The 20,737-nt window shown below is 38.1% G+C and overlaps 1 protein-coding gene across 6 annotated transcripts in view; it reads right to left on the bottom strand.

Moving 5' to 3' along the window:
- Ptbp3 (polypyrimidine tract binding protein 3) overlaps nucleotides 1-20,737 on the bottom strand; it is an 86,315-nt gene that overhangs the window by 32,992 nt on the left and 32,586 nt on the right. For 4 of the 6 annotated variants that reach the window (XM_052716586.1, XM_052716581.1, XM_052716582.1 and 1 more), the window contains 2 exons: nucleotides 17,093-17,262; nucleotides 7,966-8,112 (listed from right to left, as the gene is read on the bottom strand). In XM_052716586.1, coding sequence (XP_052572546.1) covers nucleotides 7,966-8,112; nucleotides 17,093-17,262 — 317 coding nt within the window. The remainder of the gene's footprint in view (nucleotides 1-7,965; nucleotides 8,113-17,092; nucleotides 17,263-20,737) is intronic. The other 2 variants (XM_052716584.1, XM_052716585.1) reach the window with 1 other exon arrangement.

The following is a 20,737-nucleotide window of genomic DNA, read 5'->3' as shown; positions in this document are numbered from 1 at the left end:
TGTATATGTATATGTATATGTATATGTATATGTATATGTATATATATTAGAGCTGACCTTTTGCTATTGGAAAAAATTGGTATACTCTTCCCCAAGGAAGACTATTTCTTTAGTCCTCAGCATTCCTTAGTTGCCTGTGGTTCTTTGTGCACGGTTGAGGCCTTGTGCACCCCAGCCCCAATGGAGACATAGCTGGCCTCAAACTCAGCGTAGTGCTGAAATTACAGCAAGCTCCTCCATGCTAGCAATATTTACTTAAGAATGGTGATAATGTAGAAAATGTGTGTACATCAAAATGAAAAATTCTACAAATTTAACATAGCTTTCATTTTCATACATTATATTTAATTCCAAAATGTTAGTCATAGAATTGTTACTTTAAGTAATTGGCAGTAGTTTTTACTTTGTGTTTATAATTTTTCTAATGTGAAATGCTTGAGTTTTTAGTGTTTTGCTATAATGAATTTTGTTAAAATTAAGTGCCTTTATCAAATTTGGGAGCCTTTTACGTCTGTATGTTTATCTCAACAAATCCCCCCCCCCTTTTTTTAAATACACCTGTATTTGTTCTTTTTCTTTTATTATTTCTTTGTTTTGAGACTATGTGGCTCTGGCTGTCCTGGAACTAACTACATAGAGCAGGATGTTCTTGAACTCAGAGATCTGCCTGTCTTTGCCTCCCAAGTGCTGTTATTAAAGGCATGTACCATTGTCCCTGGCTATGAATATGTTCTTTGTCTATTTTAAACACTTAATTTGTTCCTTATAAATTAGAGAAAGTCTTTTTTTAAATATACAGAATACTTCACAAATCTGTATGAGTGCAGAGGCCACACTAATCTATCAATTCCAATGTCTACATATGCTGAGGTGAACATAATCCTTTCAAAAATGCTAGTGTACAAATATTTTAATAGTGATTTTATAATAGAGACTTTTTTACATATCAGATAATACAAAAACGACCCAATGTTTAGTTCTCAAAGCAACATCACCTTTAAGAACAATATGTGAATTAACCAAATATTTTGTTTGTATCATTACTTCTCAAAACTTATGCTCTTATAGCCAATAGTGTGGGGTCCTAGAACCCCAGTCTTGCTTTAAACATGACAATCTACCTCTGTGAGATTCTTAGTAAGATTTTACTAGAAAATGAGGGTGGTGCCGCTTTTATAAGTTTGAAAACTAACTCAGTTTTCCATTTGAATCTTTAATTTGATGTGTATGGGGTGAGGGGTACCAATAAAAAAAAAAGTTAAAGTTACAAGGTTAGAATTAACAAGCAAATATTGTATGAACTGTATTCTACACACACCGCAAGTTAAAGAGGAATATGGAAGATATTAATCAGTGCTCTCCTACAGCTAACAGATTCCTGTAAAAAAGCCTAGATTTTAACCCTGTTCAATATAACAGCTATCAGCTACAGTAACTGGGGAGCTGAATTTTGTTGTTTTTGTTTTTTGTTTTTGGTTTTTTTGGTTTTTTCGAGACAGGGTTTCTCTGTGTAGCTTTGCGCCTTTCCTGGAACTCACTTGGTAGCCCAGGCTGGCCTCGAACTCACAGCGATCCGCCTGGCTCTGCCTCCCGAGTGCTGGGATTAAAGGCGTGCAAACTCACAGCGATCCGCCTGGCTCTGCCTCCCGAGTGCTGGGATTAAAGGCGTGCGCCACCACCGCCCGGCTGTTTTTTGTTTTTTTAAAGACAGAGTTTCTCTGTGTAGCTTTGGAGCCTGTCCTGGAACTTGCTCTGTAGACCAGGCTGGCCTCGAACTCACAGAGATCTGCCTGGCTCTGCCTCCTGAGTGCTGGGATTAAAGGCATGCACCACCACTGCCCAGCTAGGGAGCTGAATTTCACAATTAGCAAAATACAGGTCATTACTTCTGCATATTACAGCTCTGGAGTATCTGGGCAAAGACATTTCACAGTGAGCAGCATTCCTCTCACGTTAAAAATGATTAAACACCTAAAGCATGTGCAACTAAACACAAATCTCATCTCACTTAATTCTTTACTTACCTTGTCTATTAATTTTAATTCTAGTGAGTGCTTGCTGCTGCTAGTTCTGCTATCGTTCTTTCTTCACTTTTTCTCTTTGGCAGAAAAATGTGAGATTCAATGGTGCATACATAATGTTCTAATCACTAGAGCGTTCAATAGAGTCTGCACTGGTGCAGACTCTATTGAACTAACAAGAAAATGAAGATATGCTTTTAAAGTGGAGTGTGCTGGTACCTGTAATCCCAGCACGGAGGGGATTGAGACTGGAAGATCAAAAGTTCAAGAGATGGAGGGGGAGGGAGGAGCAGAAGCAAAGAAAAGAATAAAGACAGGAAGGGGAAAGAGGAAGGAAAGAAAGGAACTTTTGAATTTAAAAAAATGGGGGGGGGGCGGTGAAAATATGATAGATATATTTTATAAATGTAAGATTTTGAGCTTTTTCTTTTTAATTGAGACAGGGTTTTATGGTATAGCCAAGGGCAATTTTGAGCTAAAATCTTCCTGCCTCAGCCTTTCCAGTGCTGGGATTATAAATACGCATTAATACCACACACCAAGTTCTCAGTAGCAATTTTTAACTAAGCAAAAACATTTAAGCAGACAAAAAGTGAGAGAAGATAAAAATGCTTCCAATGTTTCAAATTATGATGCAGTAAAATTACTGTGGGAGACATTTTTAGAAATCTGGGGCAACGATTCTAGAATGACTATACTATCAATAAGGGACACAGAAGCAGTATGATCAAACAAGCACAAGGACTTTATTAAGTTGGGGAGATATATTTCTCATAAAGCTTAAACGTGCCCAAGGGAGCATGGTGGCACATACTTGTAATCCCAGCACTTAGAAGCTGATAAAAGAGAACAGGAGTAGGAGAACAGCCTGGGCTACAAAGAGAGTTCAACCTCATGTGGGCATCATAGTATGTCCCTATCTTAAACACAAAGTATCTGTGGGATGTGAAGAATACATTTCCAAAGTCAAGAACAAGCATAGAGTAAATATTCTAGTCTTTACTCTTAATTGTCATAATTATTTAGAGAACATTTTAAAGGTAAAATCCTTACAAAGTCATTTCTGCAGATTCATAAACTACTTAACAAGGTCAAGAAAAATTCCAAAGTAAGAAGTTCTCAAATTTTGTACTTCACAACACAATTACATTTTTTTCACATCGACCCACAATTACATTTAATAATTATGATTCTCCTGTAAATCAAGGAGGGTAAAACTATTTCATATCAATGGTTCAACCTTCCTAATGCTACGACGCTTTAAACAGTTTTTTGTGCTGTTGTGACCCCCAACCAAAAAGTTATTTTCGTTTCTACTTCATAACTGTAATTTTGCTACTGTTACGAATTGTAATGTAAGTATCTGTTTTCCGATGGTCTTAGACAACGCCTTTGAAAACGTTAGTTCGACCCATCAAGGGGTCGCAACCTACATGTGGAGAAACATTGACTTCATACGGACTTGAACAAGTATCCACAGCTGGGAGAGTCACATGCATGCTTTGGGGTATATCTTGATACTTAGAGAACCAAAAAGGGAAGAAATGTGAATTTCTCCACTTCCTAGGCTTTCAGAATAAAAACAAACAAAAATCTCAACATTTTTAAGTACATGTAAACAGGCACTTTCCATTTTGACTTAACGCTGGTGTAGGGTTTGGAATGAACACTGTACAAAAGTGAAAGTAAAAAAAAGGGTTGGGAAGAAATCAAGGCTATCTAAGAATAAACTAGGCCATTTGGGTGCCTGTGGTTGCCGAGCAACTGGGATTTCTCACTGTTTCCCTTTGGCATAATCCAATCTTTAAGTTTTTATTAAATTATCTTTTCTTCTGGCAATTTATACTAACATCCTTAGGAATCAGACTATTGCTAAAACTGTATGACTTACATGAAGAAAATGTTTAAATTCTACTGAAAGGCTAAAAGAAAAACAAACAAAGCAGAACTTCTGGCAATAAAGGATCAGAGAAGAATATGTTAGTTATTTCCAAACTTACAAAACTCAACCCAATTCCAATTTATTAAAAAGAAAACAAGACAACAAAATAATTATAAAGAATATGATCAGTTAATTTCTGAAGAGACAGTACAGTATATTGTTCCTCAATAGATTAAGCTATAGTGCTCACTAAGACAGGAATGGAATAGAAATGTTCAGTCCAAACTAGATTTGGAGTGCATGCCAAGTGAGCAGCATTCATGAACAATGAATGCAACATATATTTATTAACAAGTGTATATAAATGTATACTGTAAGCATGCAGGAAGGGCATGCATGAAAAATTAAGATAAGTTTCTCATCAGTAAATTAATAAATGGGTTATTAAATAAGTAATCAGCCGGGCGGTGGTGGCGCACACTTTTAATCCCAGCACTCGGGAGGCAGAGCCAGGAGGATCTCTGTGAGTTCGAAGCTAGCCTGGACTACCAAGTGAGTCTCAGGAAAGGCACAAAGCTACACAGAGAAACCCTGTCTCGAAAAACCAAAAAAAAAAAAAAAAAAAAAAAAAAAGTAATAAAAAAGAAACTTATCTTGCCATAAGAAAGAAAAAAGCCCCATCTTTATTCTTCAAAAAACAAACAAACAAAGAAACCAACAGGAAAACAAAGACTTGAATATCAAACCCAAAGCAATCAAAAGCATTGCAAGAGAGGCTGGAGAGTTGGCTGAGCTGCTGAGAGCACTTGTTGCTCTTGCAGAGGACATGGTTGAGCTTGTCGTAACCACATCGTAGCTCACAACTACCATAACTTAAGTTCCAAGCAACTGGATGCTTTCTTCTTCTGATCTCCATGGGCAACACACACACATGTGGTGTACATTCATAGACACACCATCAACAAAAATAAATAAATACATTTTAACAATATTCGAAGAAATCTTATTTCGTTTAAATCTTGGTACACTGTACTGGAGCATGGTATGGAAAGACAAGATAATCTTAAGGGAGGTTGCTAAATGAATAAAAAAAAATCTAAACATAAAGTCATAGTCTGAAAGTAGAATGGTAGTTGACAGAGGCCAAGAAAAGGAGGAACTGGAAAGTTCTTATTTAAGACAGGGAATTTCAGTTCAAAACAGTGAAAAAGTTCCAAAGATGAATGAGTCATAGTTGTCCTGAACAACCATTAAAAATCTGTTATATGGCCAGGCGGTGGTGGCACACACCTTTAGTCCCAGCATTGGGGAGGCAGAGGCAGGCGGATCTCTGTGAGTTCAAGGCCAGCCTGGTCTACAGAGCGAGATCCAGGCACCAAAGCTACAGAGAGAAACCCTGTCTCCTGGGGAAAAAACAATTTGTTATGTGTCTCTTACAATTTAGAAAGTGAGAGGAGGACAGGAGAGAGGGCTCATCAGTTAAAGCATCTGCTGCAATGCAAGCGAGGACCTGATTCTGAATCCAGGGAACGTGGGGAAAACCTCTCAGCGCTGCCATATGTACCCCTATGCTCCTCCAGGAGATGGAGGTGAGGACAGAATGCTCATGGACTCAAGGGCCAGCCAAGCCTGGAGTTCAGTGTCAAATAACATAGTCAAACAAGGTGGAAGGCAAGGAATGATGCCCAAAGTTGTCCTCTGACCTCTAAACAGAAAAGCTACACATTTGTGCCCACACTACGATATACAAACATGAACATATTGCACATGCATGCACACACATACCGTTTTTTTTTTAAGTTAAAGGAAATGACTCTAAGAAAAACTACTGCAAATTGTTATGAATTATTAAGTAAGAGTTTAACAATAAGATACAATTATTTAATATTAAGTAAAGAAAGAAATCAGGAACAGATTATTAAAACATGGATATGCTTGAACCCAAGGATTTCACTGTTAGAAACGGGATCTAATAAGATAAGGTTCCAAGTGTGCCAAAACGTATACTGTTACAGTACTATTAGTAAAACCATAAAACAGGAAAAACATTTCAATGCTTATCAAAAACCTGGACAAATTATAGCTCTTCTATTATGGGAATAACAAGCAGTCACTGAAAATTCAAAAGTGGCTCTATGTCTCATGCTATAGAACAACGTCCATAACATATTGTTACAGAGTAAAAATGAAAGCACTTCACACACCAGAATTCCATCTGTGTACAGTTACATACACAGATACTGCAACAAAAGAATATATAGGAAAACATTAGCACCAATTATCTTGGTCAAATAGATGCTTGCTTTTTTTCTCCATATTTTTCTAGATTGCTCAAATGTTTAGCCATGAGCAGGCTTCTTATTTGTGATCTATAAACTTCAATTTTCATTGAAGAAAACAGTCCGAGCTATAGCTCAATAGTACAGCTCCTCTTTAGCATGCTTAAGGCTCTAAATTTGATCACCAAGAAAGGAAAGGAGCATGAGTGGTGTTTAATAAAAAGTCTGTTCAATTAAACAATATCAAATACTGCATCAGTTTATTATATGTCATTATGTACTAAAATAAGGATTATGTGCAGGAAATGTTCCTGTATTAATGTAGAAAATACTAATTTAATACATTTACAAATGCTGTTCCCATAATAATCTCTCAACTCAACTAAAAAGCTGGAGAATTCTTGTCCTAGATCAAGAATACATGCAAAATTCTCTTTATATTAAAAAAAATCTTACATTCTAAATACTTATGCTTATACCCACATACTGTGGAACAATCATTTTGTACGCTGTGAAAATTTGTCACTTAGATTGGTTCAATAAAGACGCTAACTGGCCAATAGCTGAACAGGAAGTTATGTAGGAGAGCCAAACTGAGGATGCTGGGGTGAAGAAGGGTAAAATTAAGAGTCGCCAGAGCCGTAGGGAGAGGCAAGATGATCATGCTGTACTGAGAAAAGGTACCAAGCCACGTGGCAAAGTATAGATAAGAAATATGGGTTAGCCGGGCGGTGGTGGCGCACGCCTTTAATCCCAGCACTCGGGAGGCAGAGCCAGGCGGATCTCTGTGAGTTCGAGGCCAGCCTGGTCTACAGAGCAAGATCCAGGAAAGGCGCAAAGCTACACAGAGAAACCCTGTCTCGAAAAACCAAAAAAAAAAAAAAAAAAGAAATATGGATTAATTTAAATGTAAGAGTTAGCTAGTAACAAGTCTGAGCTATTGGCTGAACGTTTATAATTACTATAAGCCTCAGTGTGTTTATTTGGGAGCAGTTGACTGGACAAAAACTCCCGCATATACCCACAGATGACCTTTCATCAAACAGCCTTCACTTTGCAGCAGACAGGAGATCATTACAGAAAACTGTAACTGGTCAAAATGCAGAGAACAACTGATCATCAGGTGCCCAGCCAGCGCCCCCGCCCATACATTTACAACACAATCCCTGCATCCAAGGCTCAGGGAACATCATGGGGGGAAAGGGAAGAGATTGTAAGAGACAGAGGACAGGAAGTCTGCTATGAGATGCTATCTCCTAGAAATGACTGGGAAGCCACATCTAGGATACCTACATCAACATGTGGCTGCCTAAGCCAAGACCTGAACAAGAACAACACCAATAGAAATGCTAAACTGGAAGAGGGAAATCTCACAGGTCCTACTCTTAGACAAAGAGCCACCAAAGCAGCTTATTTATTAACCATGGGGACAACACATATTCACAGTGTACAGAAAGACATCCCACAGCAGTGAAAATAGTTTTGAGGGGGAAAAATGTTACTTCTTGCTTTTTTTGAGAGTCTTCCTGTATAGTCCAGCTTCCTATTGCTTGGATTACAAGAATGTGACCCTAATAAGTGTCATTTCTAATGTCGTAACTTCCAACTTTTCCAACCAAAACTGTTTTTATTGTTAAGCCTTTAAGAACAAATTATATACTCAATTATAATAAAGTGCACTTAAATGAATATATGGTAGTTCTTCTCTAAAGTATAGAAAATTAATTTTAAGTTATGATACCACGTTTCTATAATTATTCTTACAGATGCCTATAATACTTACAGCCTGATTAGGCAGATTGTCAGTCTTAAGTTCTCGGTGATTGGAATACTGGATATAAACAGGCTGACTTCGTAGATGAGGAGTAACAGGAGTGTAATAATTTACCATAGTAACAGCAGCTTCTTCAGAAGCCATTTCTAAAAAGGCCTGCAATAAACACAAAAGATGGTTAAGAATTACTGTATACTGGTCTAAACGCCTGCTTTCTTACCATACATGACATTGTCCCCAAGTCAATGGAATAAATTTGGAAAATTGGGTTCAATAAAAGTTTTCGAAGCCCACACACCTTTAATCCCAGCACTCAAGCAAGAGATCTCCATGAGTTAGTTCAAAGCCAGCTGGCCTACAAAGTGAGCTAGAGCTGTTATACAAAGAAACCCTGTGTGTACGTTGGGGGGCAGGGGGACGGACACAATTTGGGAAATTGCCAGTTGGTAATTATTTTGTTTTTTTCTCACTTCTGTTTCTTCAAATGCCTAAAAATAGTTACAAAGGTAAAAATAAATGTTTGCATCACCATGACAAATAAATACTTTGAGGAGTTATGATTTAATGGGTTTTGTTGTTGTTAAAATCTTGGGGCTAAATTGCTAGAGTACACAAAAGAGATAATAGAATTTCATTCAATGGGGCCAAATAAAGGACTTAAAAACAAAACTCCAAGTGTGAGTGTGGTGGTGAACACCTTAATCTCAGTACTGGGAGCAGAGGTGGGAGAATCTCTGAGTTTTGGGACAGCCTGGTACAGAGCACAGTGAGACCCTGTTTTCTGTTTTAAAACAAACAAGAAAAGTTGAAAAACATGTTAGAGGGCAGGAAAGGGGGACAGTTGGTGGAAAAGTACTACTCTGCCTAAATTCTTAAATAGGATTTGGGCATAATAATTTGCTCTTCTTCTACAAATGAAATGGAACATTCCTTTTTCAATCAGAGTTCCTGTCATCTCAAACACTGCCAACAAGGAGCCAACCAATCTGATCTGATGGCAGGGAATAAGAAATGTCATGGCCTGAGTAAAAAACCTGATTTAAATCTCCACCTACCTACAGTAACTTGGTCAGACACCTCTGTGCCTCAGTTCCCTCTGTTAAAATATGCAGCTATCTGCTGTAGGATGTCTCTCTGTATGCTGTGAGTATATGTTGTTCCCATTATTCCCTGCCATAGGCTGATGCAGCTTTATTTGTTAACCTATGTGGGTGATGGGAACCCAACCCAGATCTTCTAGAAGAGCAGCCAATGCCCTTAACCACTGAGCCATCTCTCCAGCCCCCACATTCAGTTTTTCTCACTTTTCAATTATGCTTCTAACCAACACTCATCCTGTATACTTTAAAACAAAAGCTACATATAAACCTATATAAAGTATTTTCTGTTTTATATATCTACATTATGTTTATACACACATTGTATGCACATAAACATTATGTTTACACATTTGCATATTATTATGTATATGTGTACATATATGTATACACACACACACACACACACACACACACACACACACACACACACACACACCCCTACCTGCACATAGCACTTTGAACTATTACCAGCAAAGAACAGGACTGGGTAATATCACATTTCAAAAAAAAAAAAAATTCTCTACTTGTGAATTTTTTCATTATACATGTGAAATACTTTTAATTACTTAAAGGTTTCCCAATTTAAGATTTATGATAAGAACTTCATAAGACTTAAAACTGTAGACCACAATGAGAAATCAAGTATACATTGTCAGCAGACAGCATTAATTTAAGGTCCACCAAGAGCTTGCTACGTTCCATACCCACTTATCCATCTTTGCTCCTGTGAAGAAATCTTTTGGAACATATACTTACTACCTTATCCAGCATCCTATCATCCACGCCTTAGCAGAAACTCACAGTATTTTAGCTAATGCTCCTGGGGCTTAGATATAAGTGTTGAGGGAGTCTTAAAAACACACATGTACACATTTATAGCACATAAACACAAATATTTCACATAAGACCTGGAGATGCTAGAAAATAAAATAGTTTCAAACCCTCCAAATAAAGACTATTTTTAAAATAAGATGCAAAGAATCAATTACTGAAATAAGAAATATAGGAACTTCCTACGTGAATTCAATACTGATGAATCGTTCAAGTGACACTTGGTACCTATAATCACTGTACTAATACATGGCGGGAGAGATAGCATGGGAAAGCAGGGATGGAAGAAGCTTATTGACATTTAGATCTTATACTATGCATTGATTCTAGCTTTGTAGACTGTCGTGATTTCTGTGATAGGATTAAAACAGCAATACAATCTTCTTCGTTTTGTTGTTGTTGGGGAAGGCAGGGTCTCTCTATATAGACCTGTCTGTCTTTGAACTCACTATGTAGACCAGGCTATCCTTGAACTCAGAAATCCCCTGCCTTGGCCTTCTGAGTGCTGGGATCAAAGAAAGGTATGTGTCACCACACAAACTTTTAGTGAATCAAGGTTTGTCTCCTTTTTTAATGGCTGATGAAAAAGAATATAAACATATCAACCATACTGAGCACTCAGAACTACCTATAAGAGTATCTCAAATTTATGCAAAAAAACCTGGTCAAAAATTAACATAAGCATCTATAATAGGCATTGGAAATATAAATTATTAAAATGTTGAGTAAGCCAGACAAAGACATGGTGGTGCACGCCTTTAATCCCAGAATTTAGGAGGTAAAAACAGGCAGACGGATTTCTGTGAGTTCAAGGCCAGCCTGGTTAAGAACACTGGCTGCAGCCGGGCAGGGTGGCAGACATTAATCCCAGCACTTGGGAGGCAGAGGCAGATGGATCTCCATGAATTTCAGGCCAGCCTGTTCTCCACAAAAGTGAGCCCTTGGTCTCAGAATAAACAAACTGAAGAACACTGGCTGATCTGCTCCCAGGTCTGATTCCCAGTACCACTTGGCAGCTCAGAATTCTAACTCTACTCCCAAATGATCGATCCATCACCCTCTTCTGACCTCCTTGAGTACTAGGTATGTACAAGGTGCACATATGTGAGTGCAGGCAAAACATACATACACATAAAAATTTTTAAATAAATCTTAAAAACAAACACAAATTTTCCATATGGAATCCAGACAAGGCATTACTGATGCTTTTTCAAAATAACTGGTAAAGAGTTCTACTTTCATAATCTGAAAGTTATAATCCAAAGTACTACCCAGGGAGAAAGCTGATGAAACTATCACCAACTCTCTCCCTAACATTCCACTTTCTCAAGTGTTTCCAATGGCATCACAATCTCTTGGTGAAATGTATTACTAAAAGAGCTCCATGACCTATGGTGATATTTTATTTGTATTAAAATATTATTTGTATGTTAATAAATAAAGTTGCCTGGGGGTCAGAGCTATTAGCAAGCCATAGGAAAGCAGGGCAGTGGTGGCGTACTCTTGTAATCCCAGCACTTGGTAGGCAGAGCTGGGTAAGTCTCTGTGTGTTCAGGGATACAGCCATTATTGGATACACATGCCTTCAATCTTAATACCAATCATGGAAAACCTGGAGGCCTATACAGACAGGCCGTGAGGAGGCGGTCATGTGGTTGGGTTTACAACCAATGAGAAGGCAGGACAGGAACTCTATATAAAGACTTTAACACAGGGGTAGCTCTGGTTCGGAGAGGTAGGACCACCGCAGGAGGAAGGGTAAGGTTTTAGCTCTTAGCTCTGACCTCTTGGCTTTCTTCTTTGCATTGGTTCTGTGTTTCTTATTTAATAAGAAGGTTGGATACATCTACAAATGGCATCCAACGTGGTGGCAAGAGTTTCCACCTAAAAACTGAAAAAAGATTCTAAAACGGAGCTAAAAACAGTTCCTAATTGTCTCTCTCAAATGAGCGGCAGCTGCCGGTTTGAGCTACTGGTGGGTTCCTAGCGTGCGTGCTTGACCTGCTGTATGGCAGGAATGAGGCCTCTGCAAGTGGCACATTAAGCTGCATGGTGGATTTAGCCTTTGCTAGTACAAAACAAAAAAAGAGGTTTCTGGGCTACACGCTGCTTGGATAAAAGCATAGAGACCCACGATAGCTCCCAGAGCTGGTGGTAAACTACCGCCGCCATGTTGGGAAGCTGAGGTGGGCAGAGCCAGCAGTCACAGCTGCTGCAGCTTAAAGCAATAGATTCACAATAAGACAGATTCAGATGTAATAGTTTAAAATGTGTGTAAAATATACGTAGGCTTGAAAGAGATTAAAAAGGTGATATATACAGTTACAGAAACAAATACATAGTTTTAAAAAATAAAGTCTTTAAAGAGACAGTAAAATTAATATAAAAAATAAGCCCCGTAAAGATGGATATCACACAGAAAATCTGGATTGTGTTGTCTTTGGGATTCTTAACTACAGAGAGATATTTGATTGTAAAGGAAGCTGAGTTAAACCAATATGCATATTTTAAAGGTACCTTGACTTCAAAATTTGGATATAAGGATATGTTACTTTGGAAAGGAGACTCTGCTTTTGTTTCCACAGAAAGCCAGAGGCTATGGATTTGTTCCAGATTAAGACACATCAGGTTTGACCAGCCAAGACCACCTGAAAGGTCTCCGATGACACCATGGCCCAGATGATCCAACATCCAGAACCATTTCAAGGCAACTGGCTCAGACGATACACCCTCATGGACTACTACTCCATAATCCTAAAATATTCTTTGTGTCCCCATAAGATACAGCGCCCCCCTCCAGCAGGAAATAGTAAGAGAAGCTACGCCCAAATTCCCAAATTATATGTAATTTTACTTTGTTAAGGTTAAAACCTTCCTTTTTGAAAAAAAAAAAATGGGGGAAGTGCTGTGGGATGTTCTGTATGGCAAATGTGTTGCTAATTAGTCAATAAATAAAACACTGTTGGCCATTGGCTAGGCAGGAAGTGTAGGCAGGACAAGGAGGAGAATAAAGCTGGGAAGTGGAAGGCTGAGTCGGAGACACTGCCAGCCGCCATCAGGATAAGGAAGATGTAAAGTACCGGTAAGCCACAAGCCACGGGGCAAGGTATAGATTAATGGAACTGGATTAATTTAAGCTGTAAGAACAGTTAGCAAGAAGCCTGCCACGGCCATACAGTTTGTAACCAATATAAGTCTCTGTGTTTATTTGATCGGGTTTAAGCGGCTTGGGACTGGCAGGTGAGAGAGATTTGTCCTGACTGTGGGCCAGGCAGAAAAACTCTAGCTACAAAGACCAAAATAAAACACAACAGCTATGGTTAACTTACAGAATCAACAGTAAACACAAAGAGAAGCTGTGGGCTTGCATGTAGACTGCCTTTCACAGACAATTTTAGATATGAACATACAACCCATACAATTTTTAGTAGCAGAGACTATGATTTTAGTGATAGCCATGTACCAAATTCCAAGAAATATGTAAGCACAGATTGAATACTACAGAATGCTATTTGATGTCTCTAATTCTTAGTGACTTCATCTAAATTAAATATGGATATTGTTTATTAAACAAAATGAACTCAATCAGGCATTATCCAGTGTCATGTCCGAATTATTTATAAATGGAACTACTCAAGAAAAGCAGAAGAAACAGGCAACACATTACAATGTGCTACAAAATTCCTAAGGCCTAGAGTTGGTATCTTCTTCATTACAATGGTAGGCATACAAGATTTTCAGGACAACCAAAAATGTGTTAAGAGAACTTTTCCTACTAGGGTCTGAGTTGGAACAAGAAGCATTCAATTCGACGAGCATGACAGGTACTACATTTGGTCAGGTATCGAAAAATGAAGCTTCCTTATTCACCTTAAGAAAAACTGTTGCAGAAACACTGAAAAATCCAATTGTGTTGTTGTTTTGGTTCGGTTTTCGATGAAGAGGTGGAGAGGAGACAAAGAGACACAGAGATAAGGAAGATACACTATATGGGAGAAAATATGTGTAAACTATGTATCTGATTAGGGGTTATTATCCAGAATAGATGAGGAATTCCAAATATTCAACTACAAAACTAAAAAACAATTCTATTTTAAAAACCAGGTAATAGAGCTGGGCCTGCTTGTACACAGCTATAAGGTGAGGGAGGGCCTCACAGTTCAGGAGTTAGAGCACTAATATTGTACATGCTGTAACTCCAGAAGGTAGGAGGTGGAAGCAAGAGGTTCCTCAAGAAAAAAAGGTGAGAGGTTAGTTTGACCCTGTCCTTGGTGGGTAGGGGACAGATAAAAGACCTACACACTTTTTTTTCCAAAAGAAAACAAATGGTCAACAGCTGTTTGAAAAAAAAATACTCAATTCCACTAATCAGAAAAATAAAAATCAAACTTACAATTAGCTGTTTGATAACAGAATGGCTATTGTCAAAATACTAAGGGGAGGGGCAAGGCATGATGGTATGCATCATAAATACCAGGAATCATGAGACAGAGGCAGGAGAATCTGATTTCAAGGCCAACCTGGACTAATTACACAGTGAGACCCTGCCTCCCCCCCCCAAAAAAAACCAAAACAAAAAACAGTGTGCTAAGAATATGAAAAAAAAAAGCCTTGTTTGTACTGCTAGTGGGAACATAAATTGATGTAGCTATGATGCATGCAGTAAAGAGATTTCTTTTTATAAAAAAAATTAAATAGAGCTAACCTATGATCTAGCAATTCATTACTAGGTATTTATTCAAAAGCAACAAAACCAGAGAGTCACAGAGACAGCTATACTCCCATATTTATTCCATTACTACTCACAGCAGTCAAAACACAGAAACAACTCAGGTGCTTATCAACCAATGAATATATAAGGAAAATGTGTTACCTGTATACAATGAAATAATTCAGTCATGGGGGGGCTACAAAAAAAAACTGCCATTTTTGACAAAATGGATGGAACTGGAGATTGTTGTATTCAGTACACTATGCTTAACAACAAAAGATAAGCATTGCATTATCTTATTCATTCGTAGACTCTTTTAAAATACTGATCTCACACAAGTTAGGCTCAGAGTAGTAGGTACCAGAGGCTGGGAAAAACGAGTGAGACAAAAGACTTTCCCCAAAGTTGACCAATGAGCCTAAGCTATCCTTAGATAGGAGTAGAAGTTTGATTGTGCTTTCTCTCAGTAACATCATTGAAGAAAATTATAATAAATCGGGTGGTAGCTCACACCTTTAATCCCAGCACTTGTGAGGCAGAGGCAGGCAGATCTGTTAGTTTATTTGGTCAACATAGTAAGTCCAGGACAGCCAAGGCAGAGAGAAACCCTGGTTTTGAAAAACTGGAAGGAGAAAAAAAAGGGGGGGGGGGCGAATAAAAATAATGATAATATACTATATAATTAAAAGGCTAGAAAACAGAATTTTGAATGTTTTTATCATAAAGAAATAATATTGTCAGGTTGTAGCTCAAAGGTAAAGTACTTTTACAAGCACAAGCAAAAACCCTAACACTGCTCCCTCTACCCGTCCCTACCAAAAAAAAAGCGGGGGGGAGAGGGGGGTTGAGGAAGAAGAAAGAATGTTCCAGATGTTTTGAATCGGATTTAAACATTATATGATATACTCATGAATTAAAACATCAATTAGTATCCCATTCATACATACAAATTGTATATTTGCATGTATCCATTAAAATGTGTTCTGAAAGTTGAGGAGGAAAACAAAAACAAACAAAAAACCAGTTTGGTGGGTAGGAAAGAGAAGAGGATATGAGAAGAGTTGGGAGAGAGGGGGTAAACATGATCACAACATGTATGAAACTCACAAAACAACAACAAAAAGGTAATAAAATCTTAAAAATAATTAAATGTAAAAACTCATTTGTACAATGAAGCTTTTCTTCTGTCTCTCATATTAAAGAAGTTACATGATAATTCTACAACTAGAATATACATAGTATTCAATGATTTTATGGACTGAGGGACATGACATTGGTTTAGTCTAGCCTAAAGCAACAGGTTACAACAGACCAGAGTGAAAGACTCACAGCAATCAGTTTTTTTTAAAAAAGGGGATTAGCTCTTACAAGAAAACTGGCCTACTATAAACCAATCCATTAAAAAAGTTAGATTTTTGTGCGTGTTTGCCTGCCTGTATATATGTGCACCTAGTGCCCATAGAATTAGGAGAGAGTGTCAGACCCCCTGGTGCTAGAAACTGAACCTAGGTCCTCTGCATGAGTAGCATGTGCTCTTAACTGCTGAGCTAAATCTCTAGCCTTTAAAAAATGTCTAGCTAAATATTTATTTCTATTTTACTGAATGAGGTATCTCCCAACTCTTTTTGTTGTTACTGTTGTTGGTTCTGGTTTTGTGACAGGGTCTCTCTATACAGCCCTGGCTGTCTGGAACTCACTATGTAGATTAGGCTGGCCTCAGACTCACAGAGATTCACCTGCCTCTGCTCCTCTAGTACTGGGATTAAAGGTGTGTGCCAGTATGCCTAGCTGTTCCCAACTCTTGAATCCCATGTAAAAGCCAATTAGATCTTTAGCTTATAGTGATAACTGCGTAGTATGGAAAACTTAACTGGTCTTTACTTGGACAAACAAAGCATAATTTATAACTTCTCTATCAGTAATTACAGAATATGTTTAAGAACCATCCTAAAGCCAGGCGGAGGTGGTGCACGCCTTTAATTCCAGCACTCTGGAGGCAGGGCCAGGCGGATCTCTGTGAGTTCGAGACCAGCCTGGGCTACAGTGTGAGTTCCAGGACAGGCTGGCTCCAAAGCTACACAGAGAAACCCTGTCTCGAAAAACAAAAACAAAAAAAAAATCCTATAGTAGAAAACATTAAGTAAAATACAAAATAGGGCTTAAGAAAATGACCCCAAGTCAATAGAAAAGAAATACTCCTGTTTCTTGTGTTAAACAAGGGGGGAAAAAATCTACTTAAAAACTAATTTGTGGTCACGGATAGTAAGAAAAGCTGAGCTGCATGGTGGCATACACTCCTGAGGTCCCAGATACTTGGAGGGCTGAATTTCAGAAAGGTCACTTGAGCTTATGAATTTGACACCAGCCAGAGCAACAAAAAAAGACCCTGTCTCAAATCGACTGGTTAATTTTTAAGTTCAGGAAAATCAAAGTTATCTGAAATACTACCACCCAGCAGATAACCACTCAGTGTTGGTCTTTAAATATTACATACCTGGCTCTTTCCTTTCAACATCAAAAGATTAGTCACTTTGCCAAACGGTAGACCTAATGATATGACCTCTGCTTCGGTGACATCACATGGAATTTTGCGAAGATGGAGAACACGGGAAGGCGAACAGGGAGGTCTATCTCCTTTAAATTTCTTGTTGTCATTCCCATTAGCTAAAAAACATAAGATTTTTTTAAATTACTGAAACTAATTTGGGTTGACATACTGCATTTAACTGAATTGTCACACTTGACCTTCTAGTATATTAGATTTGAAATTCATGGAGCTATGGGGTTGATAAAAATGATATGAGTAGAAAATAAAACCAACTACCTCTTGAACCACTTTTGGCTTTTCACCATGGCCATTGTATTTTTTTTTAATTGTTGTCTGATTTTTTTAAAGGAAAAGTATTAGGATAAATGAAGTATATTACTTCATAAAGAGTCATATATACCACCTTCATGGAGTAAGCACTCAACTCAAGTCTACCTTTTCTATGTTTAGATACACAGCACTAACTACAAATACCTGCAGTATTCAATACAGTGACAATCTGTATAGACTTGCAGGCTGGGGCACGGGCTAAACCACATATACCATATGTGTGTATGTAAACTAAGTGTGTAGTAAGTAAGTGTAAGCACACGCTAGGATGTTTACTTACTAATGACAAAACGGGCGAGATGCATGCCAATCATTAACTGAGGTACGACTATACCTCTAAACTCAATGTTCGGAACAATATTCAGAACGTCTCATATATGTAAGTTTATTTTTATGGGGATGAGTGTTTTTCCTGCACACATGTATGTACAATCTACATGTCTGGTACCCAAGGAACCAGAAATGGGTACTGGAGTCCCTGGTGCTGACATTACAGAGTTTTAGGCTGCCCTGTGGGTGCTGAAAACTGAACCCGAGTGTTCTGCAACAGCACCAAGTGCTCTCAACAATTCAGCAATAGCTCCAACCCCGCTAATATATTTTTACAGACCCTTTTCCAATTCCTTGTACTACTAAGTAAAAAATAATTAAAACAATAAGTTTTAGAAAAGATTATAATATACAATTTGTATCTAACACAACCAAGGAGATGTGGATGAGCTACATGTCAAATGTTAGTGTATTTCTCAGGCATTATAGGTTTTATCACTCTATCTTTACTAGCTAAATTTTGTGTTCTTATGATAATCCTACCCAGTAATAATAAGCAGACTGTGGTGGTATTGTGTTCCCCAAAATATTATGTACCTTAATAAACTTATCTGCCCCACGTTGAGCGCCAGACGTAGCATGAATCTTAAAGTTCTTATTAATAAAATCAAACCCAAGGCCAGTTATTGGGGTCAATGCTGGTAGATCAGAGAGACAGAACAAGCCACAGCTATCTCACCTTGCCAGATCCTCAGCTTAACCAGCCAAATGCTTAACCAAGCAAAATGCTTCTAGTTTCTGGTCCACACGCCTCATAAACCTTTCTGCTTTCTACCACCACTCCCTGGGATTAAAGGCTGCTTTCTGGGATTAAAGGCATGAGTCACCATGCCTGACTGTTTCCAATGCGGCCTTGAACTCACAGAGATCCAGAGGGATTTCTGTCTCTGGAATGCTAGGATTAAAGGCATGTGCTAACATTTTCTAGCCTAAGTATCTTGTGGCTTTTCTGTTCTCTGACCCCAGATAAGTTTATTAAGGTACACAATGTTTTGGGGAACACAATACCACCACAGCAGACCCTGGTTGAAATCCACATTTTCCAATACCCTTTACATACTTCAAACTACAGATGTACTGCCCATCTGCAGTACAGCATGTCCACAAGAGTGCTGTTCTGCCCTGAAATTTCAGAATGGCTGTTGCAAAAGTAACTCATATCCCAGCACATAGCCAGATTTTATTTAAATCTTACTAACTAGGATTAACTTGCCTATAATGATTACTCAAGTTTATGCAGATGAAATTCAGAAATATTTTTCTAAGAAGAGAATGAAGACAGGTTGAATATAATTATTTAAAAGTAAAAGTTTCATTATACTGCTTTAAATATTAAATATATTTGCCAATACTGACAGAAAAATACAGTCTTGCCAAACCCCTAATATCTTTTCCCTAAACACTAATGCAAATATACTACCTATAATCCTAAATAATTATCATGAGGACCATATATAAATACAACAATACTTTATGCCATGTCTGTGGCATACACAACTTGACCTAAAAATACATGAATGAATTGAACACCCATACACACAACACTTGCTCCCAAATTTTCCATGAATTCAGGAAGTGTCCTGGACAGAACCAACAAATAGGCACTGACATATTTACTGGTGAATTAAACGACTACATCAAGAAACACAGCCTTGTCTCTCAAAATTCACTTCTGACTTCTTTCATTTCCACTCTAAATATCACCAACAGCACTTCTGACCTTGTCCCTTTTCGATCTCCTTTCCTATGGATCCCTACCCATGTCCTCAGAATTTAATATGACAACCTAACCAAAAGTCTATCATGTTAATACCTAGCTCTAAGAACCCTGACAGACTTCCAAATAACTAAAATATCCTTTAGTTCCTTATTTTAAAGCTTTTTCACCTAAACTGACTTAATTTAGTTCCATAAATATCAAAATTAAGGTCTAACTGTAAAGGCAGTTTTTAACCACAAAAATCTCTAAAGTATTTTGGCACTCCTAGAAAAGGGCAAGCAAATTCAACAGATACTGTCAGTTTTCCAGGGGGTGGGGAGGGAGGGCAGGAGAGTGGGCAGATGAGCAGGTTTACACATATGAGTAACAAATGGTAGTTCTGCAATATTGTTAGTAGACTTAAACCCCCAAACACCTGCCATTCAGACAGAAGCTGAGCAAGGGCATACTCTGGGACCTAGAGAGCTCAACACTAATGACCACCATGGCATTAAGTACTTGAAGAAACTGCTCAAGGCATGGAGTTACTGTAAGCTCATCCTGAATAGTCTAAACATAATAAAGGAACATTACGGTTGTTTCTGGGGCTAGAGAGATGGCTTAGAGGTGAAGAACATTTGTTGCTCTTGTAAAAGACCTGGGTTTGATTCTCAGCACCCACATAATGGCTCACAAGTATCCATCCACAACTCCAGTTCCAGGGAATCCAATGCCCTCTTCTAACCAGCTTGGACATCAAGTACACACATGGTGCACAGACACACATGGAAGCAAAACAACCACACATATAGAATAGGTAAATCAAAACTAAAATTTAAAAACGGAAGTTGTTTTTTTGACAGAGATATCCTGTGCTTGAAAAACGGAATGCTAGAAGCGAGCAATTATTTGAACTCCCAGTGCATTGCACTATCAATAGATCTAACATGGCAAACTTTACCAAGACACAAGCAGTTATAAACAAGCATTTTTACATCAATAACTGTTCTGCATCATAAAAATACATGGTCAACACTGAGGAAAGGGCGGGCAAAAAAAGGAGAAGGGAAAGGGCACTTGGTCAGCTGTTCAATCAGATGTTCCGTTCTGGACAGACTACTTGTTACTTACTATACCTCAAATTTTCCTATAAATATGATAACAGGGAAATTATAAAACTAAATCATCTTAACTTTCAGCATCTTTTAAATGCCTGGCACAATGTCTAATAC

This window comes from Peromyscus californicus, unplaced genomic scaffold (assembly GCF_007827085.1).
Source record: "Peromyscus californicus insignis strain IS unplaced genomic scaffold, ASM782708v3 Scaffold_5__1_contigs__length_169319896, whole genome shotgun sequence".
In the NCBI taxonomy this organism is placed as follows: Eukaryota; Metazoa; Chordata; class Mammalia; order Rodentia; family Cricetidae; genus Peromyscus; species Peromyscus californicus.
This window is presented reverse-complemented; position numbering and strand designations above follow the sequence as displayed.